The sequence below is a fragment of the Danio rerio genome, chromosome 17, assembly GCF_049306965.1.
Source record: "Danio rerio strain Tuebingen ecotype United States chromosome 17, GRCz12tu, whole genome shotgun sequence".
NCBI classification, from domain to species: domain Eukaryota; kingdom Metazoa; phylum Chordata; class Actinopteri; order Cypriniformes; family Danionidae; genus Danio; species Danio rerio.
The window spans coordinates 21,621,474-21,646,013 of NC_133192.1; the positions used below are offsets into that span (position 1 = coordinate 21,621,474).

Here is a 24,540-nt window from a genome sequence, read left to right on the forward strand (position 1 = left end):
GTCAAACAAACTTGTGTGTATAGACTATCCTGTCACAAAATGCAGCGACAAGTCCTACATGACGGTAATAGTTTGATTAAGGTGTTTACATGTCTGTGTTGCACTTCAATAAGGTGAAAATATTTCGATTTCTGTTTATTTCGATTATGACCTCAATCGGAATAAATTAGTAAAAAAATTGCTGTTTACATGGTAGACTCTTAATGAGAGTGTTAGGGCCCTATCATACACTTGGCGCAATGTGGCGCAAGGCGCGGTGCAATACTTGTTTGCTGGTTTCAGCTTGGCGCAAGAGTCGTTTCGAGGCGTTGCGCCACGCTCTTTAAATAGCAAATGCATTTGCGCTCATATGTGCGCCCATAGGCATTCTGGTCTAAAAAGGAAGACATTCGGAGGCGCACTGCTGGCGCGTTGCTATTTTGAGAAACTATAATAGATTTTTCATTAGACCAAAACAAACCCAGTCTAAACTACAGCGCAGAGTTGTGCCTCGCTTACACACTGCTTAATAGCCTACACAGAAGATGTACAGCAATACGCAAACATCTTTACATATGAAAAAATTTTAATATTAAAGATAGGCCTATATGTAGGATATAATGAGAATATATATAGGATATAAATATAAAAGATTAAAATATTACAAAACATATTATTTTCTAGCCTACATAAATATGAAAAACCACAGTTTTTTGCCTTCTTTATCTCGGGAGGCTTTTTCAGTTCATTCATAACAATTTGCTTTTGTATAATGTTATTTTTATTAGCAGTATTATTTATTATATTCATATTTATATTTGTTTTATTAAAAACAAGCTTAGACTTGCCCACCTGTCAGGTTTTAGACCATATGGGGCACAGCATGTGTTTTAGGATATAACTCAGGTTTTTGAACATACTTCGTTATTATTGTTCATTTATTCGTTTGCTGGAAATTAGAACTGAATTTAGAAATAGTTTTGAAGCAAATATTTGCGCTTAACAAACAAAAATTAATTATTTATAGGCTAATTGATGTCTGTGTGTAAAGGTTTCCCTATCCTAGACCGAAAGTGAAAGTAGAGCGATTATCTCTTTCTTGCGCGGTAGATGCTCTGTTTAACTGTTTTCTGTTAAAAAAAAAAAAAAACTGTTAACTGTTTGCTTGTGAAATGCTCAGTTTTTACACTTTCACTTACTTTACGTCCTGTAAATAGCAAATGCACTTATGGCGCGACGCAGCTGGCTCTTAAAGGGAAAGGGAGATGAGACTCTGATTGGTTTATTCTCAAAACACACCTATAACTCATTATGAAAATAAACTCAACCCTTTTAGACCATGCGCCACAACGCAAAGCTGATTTTCCCGTCCTTAAATTACCAAATATGGATTCTGACATGCCCTGAAAGCTTTGGCGTCCTGCGCTTTCCGTTTTGCGCATGGACTGTCAAAATAGAGCCCTCAATCTTAATCGTGTTAAAATCAGATTTTTGGTGCCGATGTAAATGTACTCACTGTTATTCCTGCTGTACTATAGGTGCTACCTGCTGGATTAGCATTTTTATTCAGTATATGAATAAATGTTTTAGTTTAGGATTAGTTTCTTACTATCAGTATTTAGTGAATATGTAAGTTAAAATATCAGCAAGGAGGTCTTAAAATGTATGGAAAGAGTCTTAAAAAATTTAATTGAATTTTATTCTGATTCTTGTACATATACCCTGCAAGAAGCAAACCATGTTTCATTACTTGAAAAAACAGAGTAAAGTAAAAATAAAAGTGAATATAAAATATAGCTGGAATGGTGAAAAATGCAGATTATGTCTGGTCCCAGTGTTTACTTTCATTTGAGCAGAGCAGCTCTTTTGTATCCTTTCATTTAATGTGATCCTATTAAAGATTTCTCAGTGTCACAGGTCATCTGCTGTACGCTATTTACTGGAGAAATGAAAAGATGATGGGTGTTTGGAAATTGCTTTGAGAAATTGGGACACACAGGCCATTCGGCTGTTGCAGAAATGCCATTGTAAAGAATCAGTGGGCAGTCACTAATGTAAAAATACATTTATTCAGATTAAAGTGACTTTCAGTTCACAGTCAAATATAAAACTGGCTGTCAGCTATTAGCAGTGATGAAACATGCGCTCTAAATGAGTATACTTCCAGGAGTACAGTATTGTGAATACTAACCAAATTAAATGTCATATGTTTGCCGTCTTACTATAGAAACACACATTGCCAAGGCACAAATGGACACGTTCAGCAGATGAGGCTTCTACACAGATGAAGTTACCAACCTCTATTTGTGCCATGTACGTCTACTCGATCCTAAAATCATGCTCCTTACGACCTCTTGACGTTAATTAAGATGAGGTAAGCATCAATATAAACATACATAAAGCTATAAGCAGATTTCAAAAGATTAAATATCGATTGCGTATGAGAGCGTAACATGTTTGTTGATCTCTAAAAGTGAGCTTTTATACAAATGTGAGGCAATTAACCTTGAAATATCTACAAGTTAGCATGCAGAGAATGATCTCGTACTTTTACAAAAAGAATTTGGTGCCTTGCTAAGAAAGTATAAGTCAGTTTGGCTGATCACTTTAAAGGAATAGTTCACCCAAAAGTTTAAATTTGCTCAAAATTTTCATACCTTCCTTTATCAGAGCAGATTCTGATCAGAGCAGATTCTGAAGTTTCTGTTCTATAATTCATTTTTGACGCAGAAATTAAATGTCATTTTGACATCAAGGTAGTTTTCATGCATTGTAGGGATACAAAATCCAGGGTTAATTTGGATTTTAAACTTTTAGATCAGGGGTTCCCAAACTTTTCAGCCCGTGACCCCACAATAACAGTACCAGGGTTGGGCGATTATTGAACATTTTATTTCGATTTCGATGAATAAATGATTATTTTGTTTATTTATTTTATGTTTTTGCCTTCATAGTTCAATGACAAGTTTTGTACAGTAAATATGCTCACATATTATAAGTGAGAGATTTTTTAATGTAGTGTGAAATTAAAACAATCATTGCCTAAAACAGACCAATCACAACGCTTGTGCTACGTGTCATTGTGATGTGTAGTTTCATTTTTTTGAGAGGTGTGCTGGTATGTGAAGTATAATATCAGAAAAATATAATAAGTATAAATTAGCCTTAACAAAGCGGAGTCACGTGACTACACACACGGTAGGTAAAGTTTTTGAAAAATGTACCTGGAAAAATTAGATTAATTATAGTTTTTGAATGTCGATTTTGATTACTTTCCGATTAATCGCTCAGCCCTAATACCAGTGACTCGTGACCGCAATATCATCTGAGGTGGTTATAAATATAGAAACCTTGCATGCAATGGCACACACACACCAATAGGCCAATGTCTATTCTTTGTTAGTTTTTTTATGTATGTGAGTACTGTTAATGTGCCAGAATGGTTAACCTTGTGCCACAAAATCAATCTGCTGCATCTGATGCTATTGCTGTGTCTATAATATAATGTAACTACCTTAAGGGACGCAATCCTTTGAAAAAAAAGTTGTAACAAAAAACTAATATTTTTATCTTCAGTAGGTTATGGATAAAATATGGTCATTCTACATTCCCCCACTTCGGGAGCCAATGTTTTAGATTAATTCAATTTGTTATATCTTGATACTTTTTGTGTTGCGATTTTGATGGTCATTAGGGTTGCACGATATTTTAATAATCTGAAATATATTGCAATATATGCGATTTATTATGAATAAAATTTGACCAGATAATTTGAACAACTCTATTTGGAAATATTTCATTAATTTATATCGACTGGGATGAACAAGTCTTTTTTCTATTGCAGTGCATCTGCAAAAAATATAATAAATTACTAGCAATAATAAATAAACATACAAACAGTGTTTTATGGCTTTCTGTAGTTATGCACAGAAATTGAACAATCAAATGTAAAATAACATGGTTATTGTTGTGTAAATAATAAAAAAATACAAAAAATTAATAATATCTTTATCATTTAATCTTTAATAAATAATCTAATCCGGCGATATGACTATTGCAAATGCCCACATTGCAATATCGATGCTCAAATGATATATTGTTCAGCCCTAGTGTGGATGTCAAATTGATGTCAAGGTTTTGTGTATTTGACACAGATGTCAAAGTGGTCACCAATGGGTTAATTTTTTTTCAACCCAGGCTCATTCTGAAAATGATGGATATACACATTTCTAGAGAGCGCCAAATATGTCCCAGCCGGTAGTTTTTTTTGCAGTTTTTGTTTTTGCGAATCCACCAAAGGCCGCTGTGTACACTTCTCAAATTACTCCCATGAGTGCCATTCGTGCTTGCTGTTTTCACGTAAATCCACGAGAGGCTGCTGTCGGCTGACTGACTGAATGACTGATCAACCTTCCTTCTTTAATAAACCGAACCAATAGTGTTTTCAAAAGCACTGATTGACCATCGCCCACAACTTCCCTAAACCCAACCCACAGTTTAAAAAGCAATCCAGAAAAAGAAAAGGCCTCACCTGATTTTTACCCTGTTTACAGATTTTACCAAATTGTCACCCTGTTACTTACTTGTTTACTTTATTTTTTGAATTCTAATTTTTGTCTTAACTGCTTGCTGGAACCGTTCTTTGCCGGACTCGAACCCCATTGTGGTGGTCAACTTCTCTGAGTCTCAAGTCCACCGATGTATATGGCGAGCTAACTGGACAAACAGGTAGCAGCAAGAAAACCAGTGATAGCATGAAAAGGAGTGGCATTATACCGCCCTGTACCATTCGTATTAAAGACAAAATGCATACATATGTACTTCTGGCGACATAATTTGCGATCCCCAGAAATGTATATAGGGCTACGTTTTCAGAATGGGCCTGTGTTTATTTTTTTTTAAACCCGCTGTGTTTAATTTGTTTCCCTCACACACAGTGTTTTAGTGAATCTATACACAAGATAGCAAAATATTTGAGCAAATTTTTACATTTTGGACTATTCCTTTAGGAAAGATTACAGGTGAAAAATAAATACTCCTTAAGTGCTAATATGATATAATCTTACAGTTTCTGATAGAAATTAATTTACACCCGTAATCAATAATACCTTCATTAACACTTAAGGAATTGTTCATTTAAAGAGCGCAAATGTAAAACACCACAATAATATAAAGGCATAAGTACCACATTACAGAAATATCTAAAGGGATAGTTCACTCCAAAATGAAAAAAATGCTGTTAATTTACTTACCTCAGGCCAACCAAGATCTTATTTTTTTTAGTTGAACATAAGAGAGAAAAAAATGTAGGCAAAACAAAATTAACACCAATGGCTAATGAAGGTCTTTTTATCAGTCTGTGCAATGCTGAGTTCAGACGGCATGATTTTCAATGTAATCGTGTCAAAGATGTTTTCACACTGTATGACTATCTGGGGTATTGTTCCGTCATTGCTGTGTTGACACTGCAAGATGAATTGGCAGAGGGTTTCACGCTGTATGACTTTACAACAGGAGTATCGCCAACAACTTTGTCCGGTCTGCAAACTACATCTCACAACCAAACACACACGAGAAGTGACAAGGAAACAATGCGAGCTCAGGTCGTAAATCTTTTGTTATTAACTAAATAATGAGAAAGAAGCCTTTAGAGGGATAGAAAATGTACTCATTTTGCTCATCTGGGTTTTGAAGGGAATTGAATTTCTCTTCAACTATTTTCTTTTTTGACCCGGTTGAAGTTGTGGTATTGCTTACATGACATTTACATGACCCTTTTTTGGGTCCAATAGACTAAAAAGAAGCACTTTTAACTTTTCCACTATCCTCCCACTGGCCTGCAGATACCCACACTAATAGATGCTGCTCTCTGATTGGCTGTAGGTAATCAAGTTGTTTTTTTTAAAAATCTGAACACATTCACACAACATAATTTAAATCGCAGACAGCTTCAGATATTTAGCATGACAAATATCTGACGGGTGTCAGCGACTCATCAGCGATTCTCAGATCGTGTCTTTGATAGTTGTTACTCACCTGAACAACACCAATTTGGCTGTGATTTCAGGCATTTGTCTGCGATTTCTCAAAATCTGTCAGCGAGTCAAAGTCAGGGCTAAAATCATGCAGTCTGAACTGAAACTAAACATTATTGACAGTATTATCTTTTATCTTTTCAGCCTCATGCATTTTGTTTGCAGACGATGCGGGTTAAAGATAATAAAGCTACAAATAATGCTCAGTTTTGCTTAATAAGAGCTCAATGTATCACCAGGAGCCACGTGTATGAGTTTTGTTTTACCTGTATATGTTTTCATACTCTTAGATTGTCAGTAACAGTTGACTTGCATTTTATGAATTATCAAGAACTGTAGCTACAGCTAAAAATCTTCTCTCGTGTTCTACCTTAGATGGCCTGAGGATGAATAAATCTTTGGGTGTACTATCCCTTCATAAAAAACTTTATAATTATACATCTAATACAATTGATGTTTCATCATCAAACCTTCATCATTTCAGACATTGGTGCAGTTTGGAATTTGTCTGGTCCTTAAGCGTTCTCCAGCCCCAAGGCCGCCTAAAACACACACCGACACACCACCCCCCCACACACACACAAACACACAGAGAAACACAGAAAAGCAGAAAATCACTGTAATTGCAACCAACAAGCAAGGGCAAGTCTGTGATCAATGCTTTCCACTTCAGTGTCATGGGATCAGTCCTTGATTACTGTGAATCAAAAAGTCCTGGGACACTCAGAAGACAATCACCTTCTCTGACAGCGGAGTAATAAAAGTAGAATGAATGAATTGGGGTCCATCCACTGACCTCACGTATAGGAACAACAACAGATACACACTAAAACAAGCACGTCTCTCGTTCTGCTCCTTGAGCACAAATTGCATCTTTATAAACATAAAGCCGACAGAAAAGAACTGACAGAAAAGAAAGAACACTTAATTGTATGAAATGAACATTTGTACTTTACTTTCACTTCTAAAAATATATATTTTTAAATATGTACTTTTATGTAACACATTATTGATGTGAAATGATAAAAAGTCACTTAATTGTATTTAAAGGGATGACGTTGATTGACAATACACTTAAAGAACTAATTTTTACACAAATATTGTATTGTATTGTAAATATCAAGATTAATTAAAAAGAATTGGCCAGCAAAACACAGAATTAATACTGAATTAAACACAGTAGTAAGAAGATTGAAGTAGTATTAAATTGTGTTTTGATCTGCTAAATGTCTAGTGCCCTTTGAAAGGAAATGTTACACCCGGGCATCTGGGGTTATGTAAATGCTTGGTTTTGTGATGTCTCAAATTCAGAAAGAAGTAATCTTCATTGTAGTCCATACTAGCCGTATTTTGTAGGCTATAAAGAGCAAATTCTGGAATAGAAGTTGTTCAACCTAGGGACATTAATATGTCCCATATTACATATTGGAAATATGTACCTTTTAACGAAAGGTAAAATACTCCAGTTATGTTTTGTTGCACATTTCAGATTACAAATCCACTAGATGGCGCTGTTTACATGAATTTTTTTTAAACCTGATTCTTAAGCTACTTTTCACTGCACATGACATTTAGACATGATTGACTGAATACGCCCTTTTGTGGCAGTCGCATAGAATTTTCAGTATTGTCGTGCACCATGGGAGAGAAGCTGCTTGAAATAAAGGAGTGCAAAAGATAGAGCCTTAATTCTCTGTGCATTCACCATGGTAGAATGAATGAATACTAGAAACTCATAGACCTCAACAAATTTTGGAGGGAATGTGGAGACAACATAAAAAAATAATATTTATTATTACTCGTTTATAAATAGAAATGTTTTTTTTTTCAATATAGACTTTTTTTTGATAAACAAAAGAAATAACAAAAATATTTCTCATCTTGTGCGCACAGACCTGCTTGGACAGGCATACTGTCGCATACGGTCTATTTGAAGTAGTTCAAATAATTCAAAATATCCGCAGTTCAGTTCCGATTCAAATTTTCCGGATACAGACGTGATCAGTACTCCACGCAGCTACCGTACTACTCTCCATTGGAAATTAATGACTTCTGGTTTGACGCTTGTCGTTTGTCACATGCAGTGGAAAGGAGGCTTTAGGGTGCATTTCGTACTTTTTGTACATGTCCACAAGGCTGGGCTTGTCGTACAGATCATCTAGCGAACCACTGACCTAAACCTTTCCCTAAATCCAACCAATAGTGTTTTCAAAAGCAAACAGAAGAGAAAAGTGCATGTAGAGCATTTGCATATAGTTTCACCTTGATTTTATATTGCCTTGTCCTCTTTTGTGGAAATTTGATTGACTGGACGCAAACCCGAGCCCAAACAAGAGTTGTACATATGGAGATATATGGGCGAGTTAAATGTATTGGACATTTTGTGTTTATTTGGTGTTGTGCAAAGTACTGCTTGAAATTAATCCTTTATTTGGCTAGATGTCCCTGTAAATATCATAGCGTTTATTTTGTTAAGAAAGTGCAGTCAAATATATCTTTAAGGATGATAAAGGGTATGATATTTATGTTCAAGGGTATTATATTGTGATTTTGCAAAAATGTAGGCTGAAGCACATATTTTTTTATTTATCCAGTGTCAAATATCACCCTTTGAGCTTTAAACATTTAAACTTTGTGTAAGTTCACTTAATTATACTAAAGCACTTCTAAAACAGTATTTATTGGAACTACAGTAAGTTGTTAATCAGATTTATCAAAGACTCAACAAATATTTAGAGAGTGTATGGTGTGACCAGGGGTCTGACCTGTGCTGTGAGCCTCCAGCTCTTTCTCCATCAGTTCTCTTGGTGGTGGCAGATGGCTGAAGCTGTTGTGTGTTCCTGTGTTTAATGGACACGGTGTGTGTGTGTTGTGTGCACTGCAAGACGTGAAGGAAGTGGCTGTTGTACGTGTGCCGTTCTTCTCCTGTCCGACAGCGCTGATCATCTCAGGCTCTTTCTCATGGCTGTCTTCTGTCTCAACGTGGATCCAAGGAATCTTACTGAGCAGACAGAAGCAAAACTAGGCTTGAGGAGAAAAAACTGATGCATTTATTCATTCTAGTCCAAGTAGACTATCACGAGGAAACCGATGTCAGTAAGAGTAAGCGTGTGCAGCATTTGTCAAGATCGGCTGCCATATCAAAATGACTGTGCATAATTAGGTGGGATTTGTTGAGGTTTACCGTTTGAACTTGTAGATGAAGAGAATGGCCAATCCCAGCAGGCCCAGAGAAACCAGTAAGAGCATGGCAGAGCCACTGGGCAAAACACTGGAGTCCACCAGAGGTGCTGCAGGCAATGATACATATGCAGAACCAGTTAAACTCAATGTCTCATCACATGTCCTGATAGACTATATATATGCATATATATAATGTAATGTGTGCATTTTGAATGTATCATACATTATTTACCTTATATGCATTATATAAAATGTTTATAAATACAAACATTATATAATATATATTGGTCATTTCATTAATCAATGTAATAAATTGTACATTCATGCATACACCTTATAAAACTACTATATGTATTTAAGTCAATGATGTGGTGACACAGTGGTGCAGTAGGTAGTGCTGTCGCCTCACAGCAAGAAGGTCGCTGGTTCGAGCCTCGGCTGATTCAGTTTGCGTTTTTGTGTGGAGTTTGCATGTCATTGATTTTAACCATTTTTAAATAAACTGTTTTTAAGTATTCGTCATCATAATCAAAACTTTCCTTAAATATGTTTAGTCTATAACTTTAAAACTTTTAATGTACTGTAATTTCCTAAATGACCACATTGCGTGCACTTTTTTTAACTACCACAAAGTAAAATGAGACCTAAAGTAAGACTAAAATCTAATATTTAAAATTGAAAATTTCACAACCGAACAATATTTTACAAAAAAATGTTAGTGTGGTTTTTCAGTATAATAAATAACAACTTATTATTAAATAACTTACCGAGTAGATTAATTCAACAGCTACATAGCACAAACAAATCTTCAAAGACTTGAAATGCATTGAAAAATAGTTTTAATAAGTAGTATAGCTAGTATTTAGCAAGTAGTTAAGGTAAATATCTTTAGTAAAATAATTTTACTCCCTCAAAATGTCAATTAAACAATTGTTTTTAAACAGTGCTTAATTTGTAAATGAATAATTCACAGAACAAAACCAGAAAATTTAAGTTACCATGACCGAATTTCATTTTTCCCGGAACATGATGTCATTAAAAAAGAGCTTCACATTTCTGAACGGTCTTTAATTATTTTGTGCCATATACAACAATGTAGGCCAGTCATAAATAATAAAGACATGTAGCTACAAACATAAATCGTATAAACATTGACTTTTCAGTTGATTTCAGTGTTATGTGCCAAGTGAAATAACAATTAAAAGACTCACTCAGTCTAATTTTCAAGAAGAGCCCACAGTTAGCTCTTCTGTCATGTTTTCTGATTAACTTGAGATCGCTTTGCTTCTGTCTCCTGCTACCCTGATCCATTCGCACAATTTCATCTTCTCAAGATCTCATTTGAGCAGGTCATATCATATTTACTCATGGTTTAAAAAAAATGAAAATATGCTTGACTGCCTCTTTGCCATTTTGAAATACAAATATTATTTAGGTTGGCCACTATGCCATTATTTATTTTCGGTGTTCAAACGCAAACAGGAATATCAGACATTTTTCGGAACATGATCTGGAAAGATCTAGCTCAAATTAACCAATGATTTAAACTATTTTTGCTGAAAATCTTTGGTTAAGTAGAAATAAAGGAAGACTATGTATATAGTTTGGTATATCAACTGAAACACACACAAACACACACACACACACACACACACACACACACACACACACACACACACACACACACACACACACACACACACATACACACACACACACACACACACACACACACACACACACACACACTGTGCTGTTTTTCAGAGCATGTATGGTAGTATGAAAAGCATATCCATTTTAGTAATACAAAAAAACTGTCTCAGTTGCTCCTCTCTCTCTCTCTCTCAAACACACACACAGACACACACAAACACACTGCAGTTCATCCTTCAGCCCTTTGAGGGTTGACGCATGATGATTGTGACCTTTCGGCAGAATGCAGGAGGCAATCTGAACCTTTTCCTGTTCGGAGCAATGAAGACAAATGGCCGTGTCTGAAAAGGGTAGAATTATATGTGGCAGAGAGACACTCTTTATGATCCCGTAATGTCATTTCCAACTCACTATATTGGTCATGCTCAGACAGGCTCCGCATTATCAATATTAATCTAAAGTCCAAGGTGGAGTACCTGTTCTCTATGATTTTTAGCACCAAGAGAGGGTTGAAAGATTTGCCACAACGAATCGTCACCAATGTGATTAGGTCGTGTATCTTATATAACTACACAGGAGTAAAGTCACCTCACATAATCACTTGACAGCCCTGTATTTTACTACAGTGAGGGTGCAATTAAACCAGAACTCAATGCGATAGACATTTGTGGTCTTCGGGAAGGGTCATCAGAGAACAAGAATTGTCCTGTTAAAGCCTTAATAACAGAAACTAGTGTTCGGGTCTTACCCAATGTGAGCTGAGACAAAGACACAGTGACCCGCGTGTCAGGCTTCAGATCAAACTGGATCAGGTTCTGATTTAAAGCGTTCATGAAGACCTCCGACATCTGAAACAAGAGGAAGATGATGATGAAGAGCAAGGGAAACCTGCTATATTTCTAAAGGTTCAACTGAATTTGGGGAGTTGGATCATTTAAAATAATGCCCCATCTCTGACAGTCAGTTATTTCACTTGCAGTATTCAAGTTTCGTTCTTAAAATGCTTGTGTCAGAAATAATGGCAATAGCTAATGCATTTTATAATATCAAGGTGATATATATGCCTTAAACGTAGATTCAGCTCTTTTCATTCAATATGTGGAGGTAATGCGGCGACAGACTGCAAAAGCACCATCATTTTTTTGTCAGATTTTGTTGTGAATAATTGACTGTGGTTAGAGGCTCCTTAACTGCCATGACTCTCGTGCAAAGTTTGCAAAGTGTGTGAAATCTACAGGCTTGCCTTCAAGGATTAAAACTTCAATTAAAAAATCAGATTTTATGCACATCATTTCACATAAAAATAAAAGCTAGTAAAAAAACAAATGCTCAGATAAAAACAATGAGTTTACTCAATGAGTAAACGAATCATTAAATTAATAAATAAATAAGCTTAATTAAATTAACTCGTCTTCTGGCAATAATATTATGATAAATCTAACCTAGTTCTAACCTAAAAAATTAATGTGAATGAGCAATTCCAGCGGTATGGATGTGACATTTGGAGTAAAATCTTAAAACATAAATTCACAGAGAAAGTTTATCTTAACTTTACATTGAAACATTTGTTTATATTTTCTGAAACAACTGACCACAGAGTTACTGTATGGGATCAAAAAAATATCAAACTGTAAGCATTTTTTATAATTTAAATGAGAAAAATGAACATGCGTTATGGATGTCATGAAAAAAGTCTGCGAGTCTGCAGTGTACAACATGCTTTGTAGAATTTCTGTGAATTAAACTGCACAACCCAAAAGAAACAAAAAGATAATCATAAGGAAAAGAGTTGGCTTTCTATAAAACAAAAATTATTGATTTTATTTTATTTAATATTTTTGTATTTATGAGGAAAAGGCTTCGTTATGGATGTTACATGATTTTAAAAGCATATTTTAAGGAATAAAAAATTGTTCTGTTTGTAAATTTAATAAAGGTGAATTTTATTTAATTACTTTTTATTCAATTGCTGTACATGAATACAGTTAGGCCCAACCGCAATTCTTCCCCTTAGCCCTTCCCTTTACCTTGATTCTGTTTAGCTTGAAAGCGTAGGGCTAAGGGGAATTGCTATTTACCCATTCGAACTAAGATTTTTTAAGGACCTCACTTAAAACCAAGGGGTAAGAAAATTTGCCAGAATACACCATTCACAACAGCAGGATCGCAGCACGTCCGGGTAAGGAGATCCAGAAATTAGTTTTTTTGTCATTATTACGAAATTTTTACAACAAACAAGCACATGTTTTAATATATTCATCACGGCGTTTCTGTTTTACCGTCATGCTTTAAAAAAAAAACACTAAAATAAAAACCGCAAAATTTCGCAATTTATAATCCATAATCATAACTCCTGTATAGCAGTCCCAAAACATTCTGACACTCGATGACACTCGAATACCATGTCAGAAAAGTCTAGTGGCTGGGAATGAGCTTTTTACAGTGTCTGCTATAATGTTAATGTTGTTTTTTGTGTGTTTACATAGATGAATATGGCCACTGTGTAAATGCACAGTACAGTTATGATCTTATTGGCACATTAGATCATTATGATAACATGATATAAAGACAAATACCAAAAAATAACACAACTGAAGTAACTGCAGCAGTCGCGATCGTCTGATCTGATATGAAGAGATCACGATGACATATGATGATTTTTGCAATATCATGCAGCCCTACTAAAAAGCTTTTATTGTTATTATTTTTTTTTCTTTCTCAGATTTTTTGATGAACTTTAAAAAAATGGTCTGCAAAAAGGCTTTATTTGAATAGTGATTTTGAACATAAATCTTGCGTAAGCCATTTAAAATCATCTTAATAAAATTTTCCATTTTTGGAAAACTCTAGATCATCACCCTATATAAATAGAGAATGCAGTCAAAAAAATACTGCTGGTTTTAACATAAATCTGAATTATTGTCATTAATAAATTTGACAGATTTAATTTCCTTTTGTGGTTGCCGGGCATTACAAATTCAGCCCATGACATTTTAAAAGTAAGTGCATGTATTTTTCAGCAGGTTTATTCACTAGCAATAAAGCCAACTTTTATCGCCGCTATAATTTATTTAGCCATCAGAACATAATAATCGGTTATTTTAACAGATTGTATCAATCATAAGACCTTGTCATTTGGGAGAATCACTTTATTCCATTGTGTGTGTGTGTGTGTGTGTGTGTGTGTGTGTGTGTGTGTTTATGTGCGTGTATGGTTCTTGCCTTATTAAGTTGTTCCTCTGTGTGTGATCTGAATGCTGACTGGTTGGTCTCGGGTAGGATAAAGAGCTCAGCAGCTGTTGGAGATCCAGGAAACACAGACACCAACAACTGGTCCTCAGGGAAGCTGCAGACCTGCCGAAAAGCACACAAATAAACACACGCCACTAAACATTAAATTAAGGCAATTTTATCAGCATGCAACATTCATGACAGACTGTATTCATGCATAAACGCTAGTCAATCATTTCACAGCCGTTTGCACATTAATAAAAATCTCCATTAATGTTTGCGAAGCATAATAAGCCATTCCGGAGAATCTGGAGATATTTTCGATATGATGTTGCGTAAGCGCATTGAAAGCACTCAGTTCACATCGAAAATCCAGAGGTATTGGGAGGCCATTATATTTGTGCTTGAGCGACTCATTGTAATGGAGTTCTGTGGAGCAGTTCTTTGGCTCTGTTCTTTAATTGGCTGACTGGCTTTAGAGTCTCTCTGTTGCCGCATCAATATTCACTCTGAACTCCAGTGATTCACTCTCGCCAATAGCACTACATTACCCTATCTCTCGCGCTCAGACTGAGGGGAAATCAGATGGATGCGTGAGAGCGCGTAGAGCCTCTCAGCCGAACACAGAACCTCGCCGGAGAGCCCAGAAAGAGCCATCAGGCTTTAAACCAGCAGCGTTTGAGAGAGAGGAAAGAGAATAGCTGAAGAGAGAGGAAGCGTGGTGAGCTATCAGCGGCCTTTCAAGAAATTTCAGGAGTTCTTTTCAGCAGTTCACCGGCATGAACAGAGCACTCCAGCGGTAGCTGATGATGGACTTTAAGCGCGGTGTACCTGAGCGAGCGTTGCCCTGACAACACGCCCCACGTCCTGTCTCCACTCGGCAACAGACGGGTTGTGCTCTTCCAGGTTTGGAGAAAACGACAGAAGCAAAGAACGAAAGACATCTGGAAACCAGAGAAGACAGAGAAACGTCTTAATTTTCAGCGAAGCTAAAAATATCACATTCTCTATATCAAAAAGCACAGCAATTTTCATGTCTACGGGAGGTCTTCACCTTTGACGGTGATGATTTTCACATCCTGTAGGACTGTACCTCCCGCCGACACCTGTACTGTGACAGGGTTCAGTCCCTCTCGCGTGAACGTGTGTGAAACGCTTCCTTCCAGTGTGATCAGGGGCTGAAAAACACATGCAATTCAGATGTAGCAGCACGGAGAAACGGGAAAGCAAATCCTAACTCTGACTGATATGTGAGTGGCAGAATCATTTATAGCAGAAACCATTTACAGCCCTATATGGCCAAACTCCCGCTGCGTTTCACGGTTCAGTTGTCGTGCTTTTGATCTTAGGACTTGTCGTAGATATATTGGTCTTGCAGATCTTCCTGCTTTTTCACTAGTATTCCTTAACAAGCCACTCTCTGTGTAATTTATGGGCTTTGCTGATCTCATTTTTGGGGTCTTTTTGTCTGGTTGCAGCACATGATGTTGGGCGGGAGCACTCAAATAGACTGGCATTTATGAATGGCATTTTAACATTCGTATTCATTCAAAACAACACAGTTGCTCTTTAATGCTGTCTTGTTTTCCTGTGTAATGGCAATAGTGAATAGGAAAAGGTACTTTCAGTGTATAATGGGTTAAGTTGATGCATTTACTTCACCTAAATTATTTACAAGCAGATTTTCTAATATTGCTAACACACCGGAGGGTCTGGGTTTTGCCTGGCTGCACTCTTTGCTGTAGATTATTACTTTATTAAACATTAAAAGCAACCACATAAAAATACAAAACTGCAATTTTCTTTTTGTTTTTCACTCACTCACTCACTCACTCACTCACTCACTCACTCACTCACTCACTCACTCACTCACTATCCTTCAGCTTAGTCCGACAGGGGAATAAACCGCCAGTTACTCTGGTATAAGTTTTATGCGGTGGATGCCCTGCTGGTCGCAACCCAGCACTGGGAAATCATTGCTTTTCAAGAGGACTGTATAATATTCGCATGTTCCCAATAGCCTGAATGCCTGTATTATACATTCACCTGCCACTTTATTTGGTACACCTTACTACTACCGGGTTGGCCTTAATCATTGGTGGCATAGACTAAAAAAGGTACTGGAAATATTCGTCAGAGATTTTGCTTCATATTGACATGATAGCATCACTGTCACCGACTCGGTCCCAGTCACTCCCCTCGCTGGCCAGCAGAGGCCACCATCTCCGGACTTCTAAGCATTACATCATCCACTTACACTGATCTAGCACACCTGAACTGAATCCCGTTAATGACCCACGTACCCTTTATAAAACGCACTTAAACACTCAGTCTTTGCGAATTCTTGTTCAGCCCCGGCCATCATTACTGAGCGTTATATCCTGCCTGATCTCCTGTGTATTACTCCAGCCCGTTTCTGACTCTGCTTTGCCTTCTGCCTGCCATCGACCCAAGCCTGTTACACAGACTCTGATACTCGCTGCCTGCCCTTGACCCAAGCCTGATACACGGACTCTGAATCACGCCGCCTGCCTCTGATCCATGCCTGGTAAATCACTCTGTGTCTGTCAGCCACCAGCCTTAAGACCTTTATTACTATTGTTGTTGTGTGTTCGCACCTTGGTGCGTGTGGATTGTTTGAGTGAAAGTGTGACTAATAAATACTGCATAATGGATCCCTCCGTGTCAGTCTCCCAGTTACAATCACGCAGTTGCAGCAGATTTGTCCGCTGCATATATATGATGTGAACCTCCCGCCATTTGAGTACAGTGAACTCATTGTCATGTTCAAGAAACCAGTCTGAGATGATTCACTCTTTATAAGATGGCGCGTTATTCTGCTGGATCAGAAGATGGGTACTCTGTGGTCATAAAGGGATGGACATGGTCAGCAACAATACTCAGGTAGGCTGTGGCGTTGACACGATGCTCAGTTAGTATTAATGGGCACACCATTGGTACTAATCCCACACACCATTACAACACCACCAGCAGCCTGAACCATTGATATGAGGCAGGATGGATCCATGCTTTTATATTGTTGATGCCAAATTCTGACCCTACCATCTTAGCAGAAATGGAGACTCATCAGACCCATTTTGGTGCCTGTGTGAATTGTAGCCTCAGTTTCCTGTTATTGTCTGACAGGAGTGGCACCCAGTGTGGTCTTCTGCTGCTGTGGCCCATCTGCCTCAAAGATGGACGTGTTGTGCATTCAGAGATAGTAACGATAGTATTTGAGTAACTGTTGCCTTTCTATCAGCTAGAACCAGTTTGGCCATTCTCCTCTGACCTCTAGCATCAACAAGGCATTTGCGCCCACAGAGCTGCCGCTCACTGGTTATTTTCTCTTTTTCTGAACATCCTCTGTAAACCCTAAAGATGGTTCTCCGTGAAAATCCAAGGAGTTTCTCAAATACTCAGACCAGCCTGTCTGGCACCAACAACCATGCCAAGTTCAGATTCACTTAAATTACCTCTGTTCCCCATTCTGATGCTCAGTTTGAACTGCAGCAGATCGACTTGACCATGTCTACATGCTGCCATATGATTGGCTGATTAGAAATTTGCGTTAACGAGTAGTTGGACAGATGTACCTAATAAAGTGGCCGGTGAGTGCATATCGGAGCATATAGGCATATATTTCGAAATGTCCAAATTATACTAAATGACAAAACAAAGCTTCTGTACAAGTGAGCTTTTAAATGCTTTTAAACTGCTCAGCTCTGTGGCAGGTTTCCAGAGGAAAGCACTCTAGAACTTAAATGCATAATCATTAAAAGCTGCTCTTTCTCTTTTTATGTGTTTCACCTCAGAAAAGCAGATCTGAACTGAATGATCTCATGGTGCGATTAGGAACAACATTCAGTGATGTTTGAAAGCATCATAAAACAGTGATTCATCTGCCTATTATAACTGTAGGTTAAATCTGTCCTAATACCAAATGAGATAAGAAGCCAATATAATGATGTCAAAATGAAAAACAAAGTGTCAGCAAAATGATCTTTAATTAAATGAACCTACAGCAACTGCTTAATTTTCTGAGAACAGTTTTATGCTAACCATGGTCACAGTTATTTGATCAAAAAGACAGTAGTGTTGTGAAAGAATATTATCCTTTAAAAAACATTCTCTATTTTAATATGATTAAAAGTGTAATTAATTAATATGATGGAAAACTTAATTTTCAGCAGTCTCTACTCCACTTAATTTGCCGCTTGTGTTATTTTTACAGTTGAAAATGCTTATTCATCTTAATTCAGTGTGGAAACTGAAAAAATGATTCAGATCATCAGCTCATTAGCAGAGACTGAAAGACCTGTAATGGGTGTAAAAGACAAAGGAAGCATCCAAAACATGCGGTGTTGGTGGTCATCCAGGAACATGGTTGAGAAACACTGATTTAGATCTTTTGAGACTGAAATCTTACATTTCTTACTTCTTACTGCACGATTCTGGCTAAAATGAGAATCGCGATTTTTTCTTTTTTTTTTGCTTAAGATAAAGATCACGATTTTCTCACGATTTTGTAGATATAAAATAAAGGTTAATATGAGTAGGCTATTATTATTGTTATTTACTCAAACATGGTAGATAAACAATAATAATATTAGACCTGTGTGTAGCTCTACAGTTAGTTATCATGCAAACGGTTTGAACGGTGGACTTGAATGGACTTTAAGTTTTTCCTGTCGATACTTGGGCGACTGCTTTTATGCTTCCATCTTGAACTTGAAAATATGATAGGCTAATTCGTAGAAATGCTAGATTAAGATCATCTATGGGGTCGAATTGAGAACACAATCTTTTTTCGATTAATCGTGCAGCCCTATTTATAACATTACAAAAGTCATTTAAAAAAATCAGTGTGAAAAAGTAGGCTAAAAGCCCATTCTAATTGTACCTTTTGACAAGCAATCTACAATTAAAATTCTATATGGGCGTTTAATCTAAGCCAATCTCTGAGCTGGAAGCACTTTGCCCAATGCATTTTTCCAACTACGCCTTTCATTCAACAAAAGCTATTCTGACAGAGTTAAAAATCAGTTATTCTTTTTATTTTTACAGTTGAAAATGCTTGTTCATTTTACAGTGTGGAAACTGCAAAAATATTTTTAAGTTAAGTTAAAAATAACAGTTGTTTAGATCTTTTGAGACAGAAATCTTACTTTTTTTTATACAGGGTTTCTACAGGTTTCATGAAATTTCAGACTTACACAAGGCTAAACCCTAAAGATTTAATGGCCAAGTTAAAACCTTAAACATTAAAAACAAATGTTGTTGTAAGGAAGGTAATTAAACCATATTAAAAAGTCAACAGAGTTAATAAATAAATGTTTCTTAACTTATATTGAAATATAGTGTTAGTCATTGGACGAGTGTTGGCTCAATTAAGTATAGCTTTACATGGACTCGTTTAAAATGATTTAAGACCTACAAGACAATATGTCCATGGATTTGAGACTTTTTAAGGCCTAAAATTTGTTTTTTAAAACTTAAGACATTTTCAGACTTTTTAAGTTTCTGTAGATACCCTGTTATAATATTATAAAAGCTAGAGCTGCATGATACTGGAAAAATATGACATTGCGACATTTTATTTTTCTGCGATTATATATTGCGATATGAATACAATTTTGCTTAATTTGGAATGAAATCATTAACTTTAATTGGAATAATCGTGTAAAGGAGTTAATAAAATAAATTCTAAGTGTAAATAAATAAGATAAGAGCAAAGATAAAAGTAAATTAAGTAATCAGATATTTAGGTACAGTATACGATACAATATGATACAATACGATATGATATTACCATTATATTTTGCCCCCAATCATGTAGTCTTAATATCAGCGATATATCACAAGAAAACCATCCACAATATATCATGATGTTTTTAAATGAAGGGGGAAAACGCATCAAAAAGATATATTTTATTAACAGCACATATATTTTGTAGAATTGCAACATTGATATGTGTTCAATCCCACACTGCGAGAAGCGCCCCCATGTATTGTTGTTAATGTTAAATGATACAGTAGCAGTGCAAGGCTGATGAATTAGTTCAGATTTTTTTGTACTTTTAAATAAATATTGATACTTGGCTACATCAATAATGTATCCCAAGTGGAATTATCACAATAAATCAGAATCAATATTTTGTCCTGGCCCTGTTATTAAATAATCAAATGTAATGTAAAATAACACTGTACATTCTTTATTGCTGATCAACTAAAATCATCCCAACGCAGATGCTGCGATGTGACTATTGCAAATGCACACATTTCAGTATCGTCACTGTAATGACATACAGTGCTTAGTTTTTAATAGGAAGTTATTCAATATCATCTTTATTTATTTTTTAAAATATTTTTTATTATTTATTTATTTATTTATTTATTTATCAGGATCCCCATTTAGCCACTACCAAGGTTTTGTGCATATACATTAGATTAGTCAGTACTTAAGCCAAAACTGGAGCTTATGTAACAAATTAACTTACGATAACGGTCTAAAAAGGAGTACACACAAACCTATATGTTATAGAAAAAAATTAAATACAAATTTTAAAAAGAGGAAAAATCAAGAGAAGCAGAAAAACTGAATAATTTAGTTGAAATTTTGTAGGTTGTAATTATGTTTTGCAATATTTTGCTAGAATTTAAGTGTATTATCTTCCAATTTCTAAGTATGTTTGGTGACTAAAATATTATTTTAATAAATATATCTGCTTAATAAATCTGTTTTGTTTAAATGCACCAAAATACATTGCCTATTTTCATGGAGAAATTGATAAAAATATCAATTTTCATTACTTAATTATGCTAAGCAGCCATAATAAAAGTCATTTAAAAAAACAGTGTGACCAAACTTGTGAAAAGTAGGCTAAATGCCCAATCAAATCTTGCCTTTTGACAAGCAATCTACAATTAAAATTCTATGTGGGCTTTTAATCTATTCCAGATCTCTGAGCTGGAAGCACTTTCCCCAATGCATTTTCCCAGCTATGCCTGTCATTCAACAAAAGCTATTCTGACAGAGTTGAAATTCAGTTATTCTTTTTATTTTGGCAGCAAGTTTCATACTGCAAAGCGAAAAAAACCCACAGTGTCACAGTATCGCCCCGGCCCAAACATCGAGCTTTTTACTTACTTGACCCCAATTCCAATCCATCCTAATAACAGGTTTACCTTTCTGGCCTTGGCAAGCACAATATCTTTGGCCGAGCCCTTGTTTTGTTGCAGGTCAGAAGTAATACTGGAATAGCTGGCTAACTGATGTGGGCCTCTGGGCCGCATGCGTATAAATGTTCGAACCTCAGTGTTGTTATTGAACCACCAGTAGAAGGTGGCCGTCCTGGGCTGACTGGGCCACAACACTGCTGTCAGGTTGGCTTCTCTTCCTCTGGCCACGACCACCGGTGCCGAAAGAAAGATACGCTCCACAGGACCTAACAACAACACATCGGACGTGAGATCTTATCAGACGCAATATGAAGTCAATAACGATCACATTGAGCAGCGATTTCTTTTCCTATGTTGTTTATTGAGAGCTGCTTCAGAAATAGATTGTCTCGATGTGCAGTCAGTTGTATAGAGGTAATTTGCTGTGACAGGAAAGAGCTTTTTGTATGGTGGATTCTTATGGAGAATTGGAATAAGTGTGTGCTTATGTACGTACTGGTGATGTGCAGATAGAGCGAGCTGCTGTCAGAGCCCTGGCTGTTCTGAGCACGTGCGCTGACCCTGAATATCCCAGCGACCCTGTATGTGTGTGTGATGCTGTCACCAAGGCGGCTTATGTTGGAGTATGACACCGAGATGCCATCTCCAAAGTCCACATGGAGACTGGTCGACAGTGAGTCACCCTGCAGAGAAAACAATAACAGAGAGAGATAAAGGACTGATGTATTGTATGGTTTTGCATGTAAAGGCTTTGGGAAACTGAAGGGTGATTTACAGCAGTTCAAACTGTGGCTGACTGGAGATGGGAATCTGATTAAAAAGAAAATAAGAATGATAAAATGATCAGAGGTACGAACTCTAAATTAATTGTATTATTATAATACTAATTATGAATATTTTAATATAGTCATTTATATTAAAACAACAATCAGTTAAAGGTTTGGGATCAGTAAGATTTTTTGAGAACACTTTCTAGTTACACACTATGAATCATTTATTAAGCATTAGTAAATAGTTCATTCATCATTTGCTAAGCATTATTTCTACATTAATAGATGTTAGTAAGCAGTTTATGAGTATAACTACAAATGCTGTATTCTTGACTTATAAGTGCATGTGTAATGTTCTTATTGATTGTGTTTTCATACTTTAATGATTCATTTTTCAATTAAGTATCACATTATTTACAAAGCAGTTATTGAAGAAGTGTGTTGGTATTTTTACTGATCAGTCAGAATTCGTTAGTCAATGAATAATTCATTCATTCATTTTCTTGTTTGATTAGTCCCTTTATTAATCCGGGGTCGCCACAGCGGAATGAAGCACCAACTTATCCAGCAAGTTTTTACGCAGCGGATGCCCTTCCAGCTGCAACCCATCTCTAAGAAACATCCATACACACACACACACAACGGACAATTTAGCCTACCCAATTCACCTGTACCGCATGTCTTTGGACTGTGGGGGAAACCGGAGCACCCGGAGGAAACCCACGCAAACGCAGGGAGATCATGCAAACTCCACACAGAAACGCCAACTGAGCCGAGGATCGACCCAGCGACCTTCTTGCTGTGAGGCAAACATGCCACCCACTGCGCCACTGTGTTGCCCTCAATGAATAATAAACTATTAAAATTAAAAGTTATATATATCCTCTTATTCAGGCATATACTGTAGTAATAGTTACTTTGAATATTAATAAATGCTTTATTAATTAATTCACACTGCTTCTCGCTCACCAGAGAGAGATTCGATCTTGCAAATTTGTCTGATAACCTGACAGTCCATATTGTTTGAAAATATTTAAAAAAACAAAACAAAATAAAGAACAGCTGGGTTCATTGTGTTTCCTCATGACTTGTATCATTTGCTTGGTTTCGTCACTTTAGTGTTTGTTCTATCGCTTTAAATTCATAGCTAATCAGCCAATCACATCGCTCAATTTTTTGGATGCCGACATCGATTCTACATGCTGAATCTGGCAAACTCCCTATGATGTGAGCCTGACAAGAGGAAGTGTAAAACCCACCAAACAAACTAGCTTGATAGATGCTAACCAATGGCTTTGATGCTACTCAACAGCCAACAGTCAGCTTGGTGTGTCCTGGCCTCAAACATTGATCAGCATTTACACCATTGAAATTTGGTCAAGTTGGTGTTTTGCTAACTCACATTTTGCAATGCGACTCTGAAGGTGATGTTGGTTCCCAGTACAGCAGTGAGTTGTGTGTTAATAGTGCTCAGTTGAAGGCCACTGGGTGCTATGGGTTTACACTGTTGCATTCTGGGACTCAGTGTATCCTTCAGACCCTCTCTACAGTTATTCAACATCACTCTCCTGTACCTGCACAAACAGATACGGATGCTTTAGAAAACACTCTATGTAAGACAAAAAGGGACATGCACTTCATATACAAAAGATGCTTACTCAAACGCTCTTGTACAAGCTAGATATTTTCATCTCAATAAGTCTTCTATTGCATATATGAATCGTACTGCAGTGTGTGTGTGTGTGTGTGTGTTACCCTGTACTGTTGCGGTAGCGCTGTCCATAACTGCAGGTGTGTGCCGGTAAATTGACATCATACCAAAATGCAGGTGCACATTTTCCACTGGTCTGTCTCTCAAACCCATAATCACTGGAAGGAAATCAAGAAAACACATCAATTATTCAGTTTGGTTAAGGTTTTCTCTAGGATGCCTCAGCAGGCTGTAGAGAGAAGTGACTTGCATATATACTATATAGAAAGCATCTTTAAAAAGAGCGTCTTCAATACTTTTCTCAATGCATTTTAGGATATTAAATATGTATTTTCAATCTCTGTATTTTCAGATAGGGCTGCACGATATTGGAAAAATCTGACATTGCGATATTTTGTTTTTTGCTATATATATTGCGATATGAATACAATTTAATCAGCTGACTTGAATAGCTCTATTTGGGAAAAAAGTCTTGAATTCAGATTGATTGGGGTGATTTTGTGTGAGAATTGGGCTGTAAATCTTGCTTGAAGATTTCAAGCATAAGTAATCACAACAGAGCAAAGAAATAGTGAAATAAGCTGTACTGGTTTTCCAGAGAGTCAAACAGTATTCAGGTACAGATATTGAATAATGAAATGTAAAATACCACTGTATAGTCTTTGTTGTATTAATAATTTAGTAAAATTATTGTCCATTAAAGTTACAACATCTTTATTGTGCCCGAGTGCTTTTAACTTTCTTGAAATGTCCTTTAAAACACATGCAACTGTGAACGTTTCACTCTCTTATGGTT

At 36.4% G+C, this 24,540-nt stretch overlaps 1 protein-coding gene across 2 annotated transcripts in view; it reads right to left on the reverse strand.

The window, feature by feature from the left end:
• Positions 1 to 2,029: 2,029 nt before the first annotated feature.
• sorcs3b (sortilin related VPS10 domain containing receptor 3b) overlaps positions 2,030 to 24,540 on the reverse strand; it is a 109,655-nt gene continuing 87,144 nt past the window's right edge. For both annotated transcript variants that reach the window (XM_073928441.1, XM_679014.9), the window contains 11 exons: positions 23,789 to 23,902; positions 23,436 to 23,607; positions 21,760 to 21,946; positions 21,396 to 21,529; positions 15,136 to 15,259; positions 14,913 to 15,025; positions 14,073 to 14,204; positions 11,599 to 11,698; positions 9,199 to 9,304; positions 8,780 to 9,015; positions 2,030 to 6,556 (listed from right to left, as the gene is read on the reverse strand). In XM_073928441.1, coding sequence (XP_073784542.1) covers positions 6,495 to 6,556; positions 8,780 to 9,015; positions 9,199 to 9,304; positions 11,599 to 11,698; positions 14,073 to 14,204; positions 14,913 to 15,025; positions 15,136 to 15,259; positions 21,396 to 21,529; positions 21,760 to 21,946; positions 23,436 to 23,607; positions 23,789 to 23,902 — 1,480 coding nt within the window. In that variant the 3' untranslated portion in view covers positions 2,030 to 6,494. The remainder of the gene's footprint in view (positions 6,557 to 8,779; positions 9,016 to 9,198; positions 9,305 to 11,598; positions 11,699 to 14,072; positions 14,205 to 14,912; positions 15,026 to 15,135; positions 15,260 to 21,395; positions 21,530 to 21,759; positions 21,947 to 23,435; positions 23,608 to 23,788; positions 23,903 to 24,540) is intronic.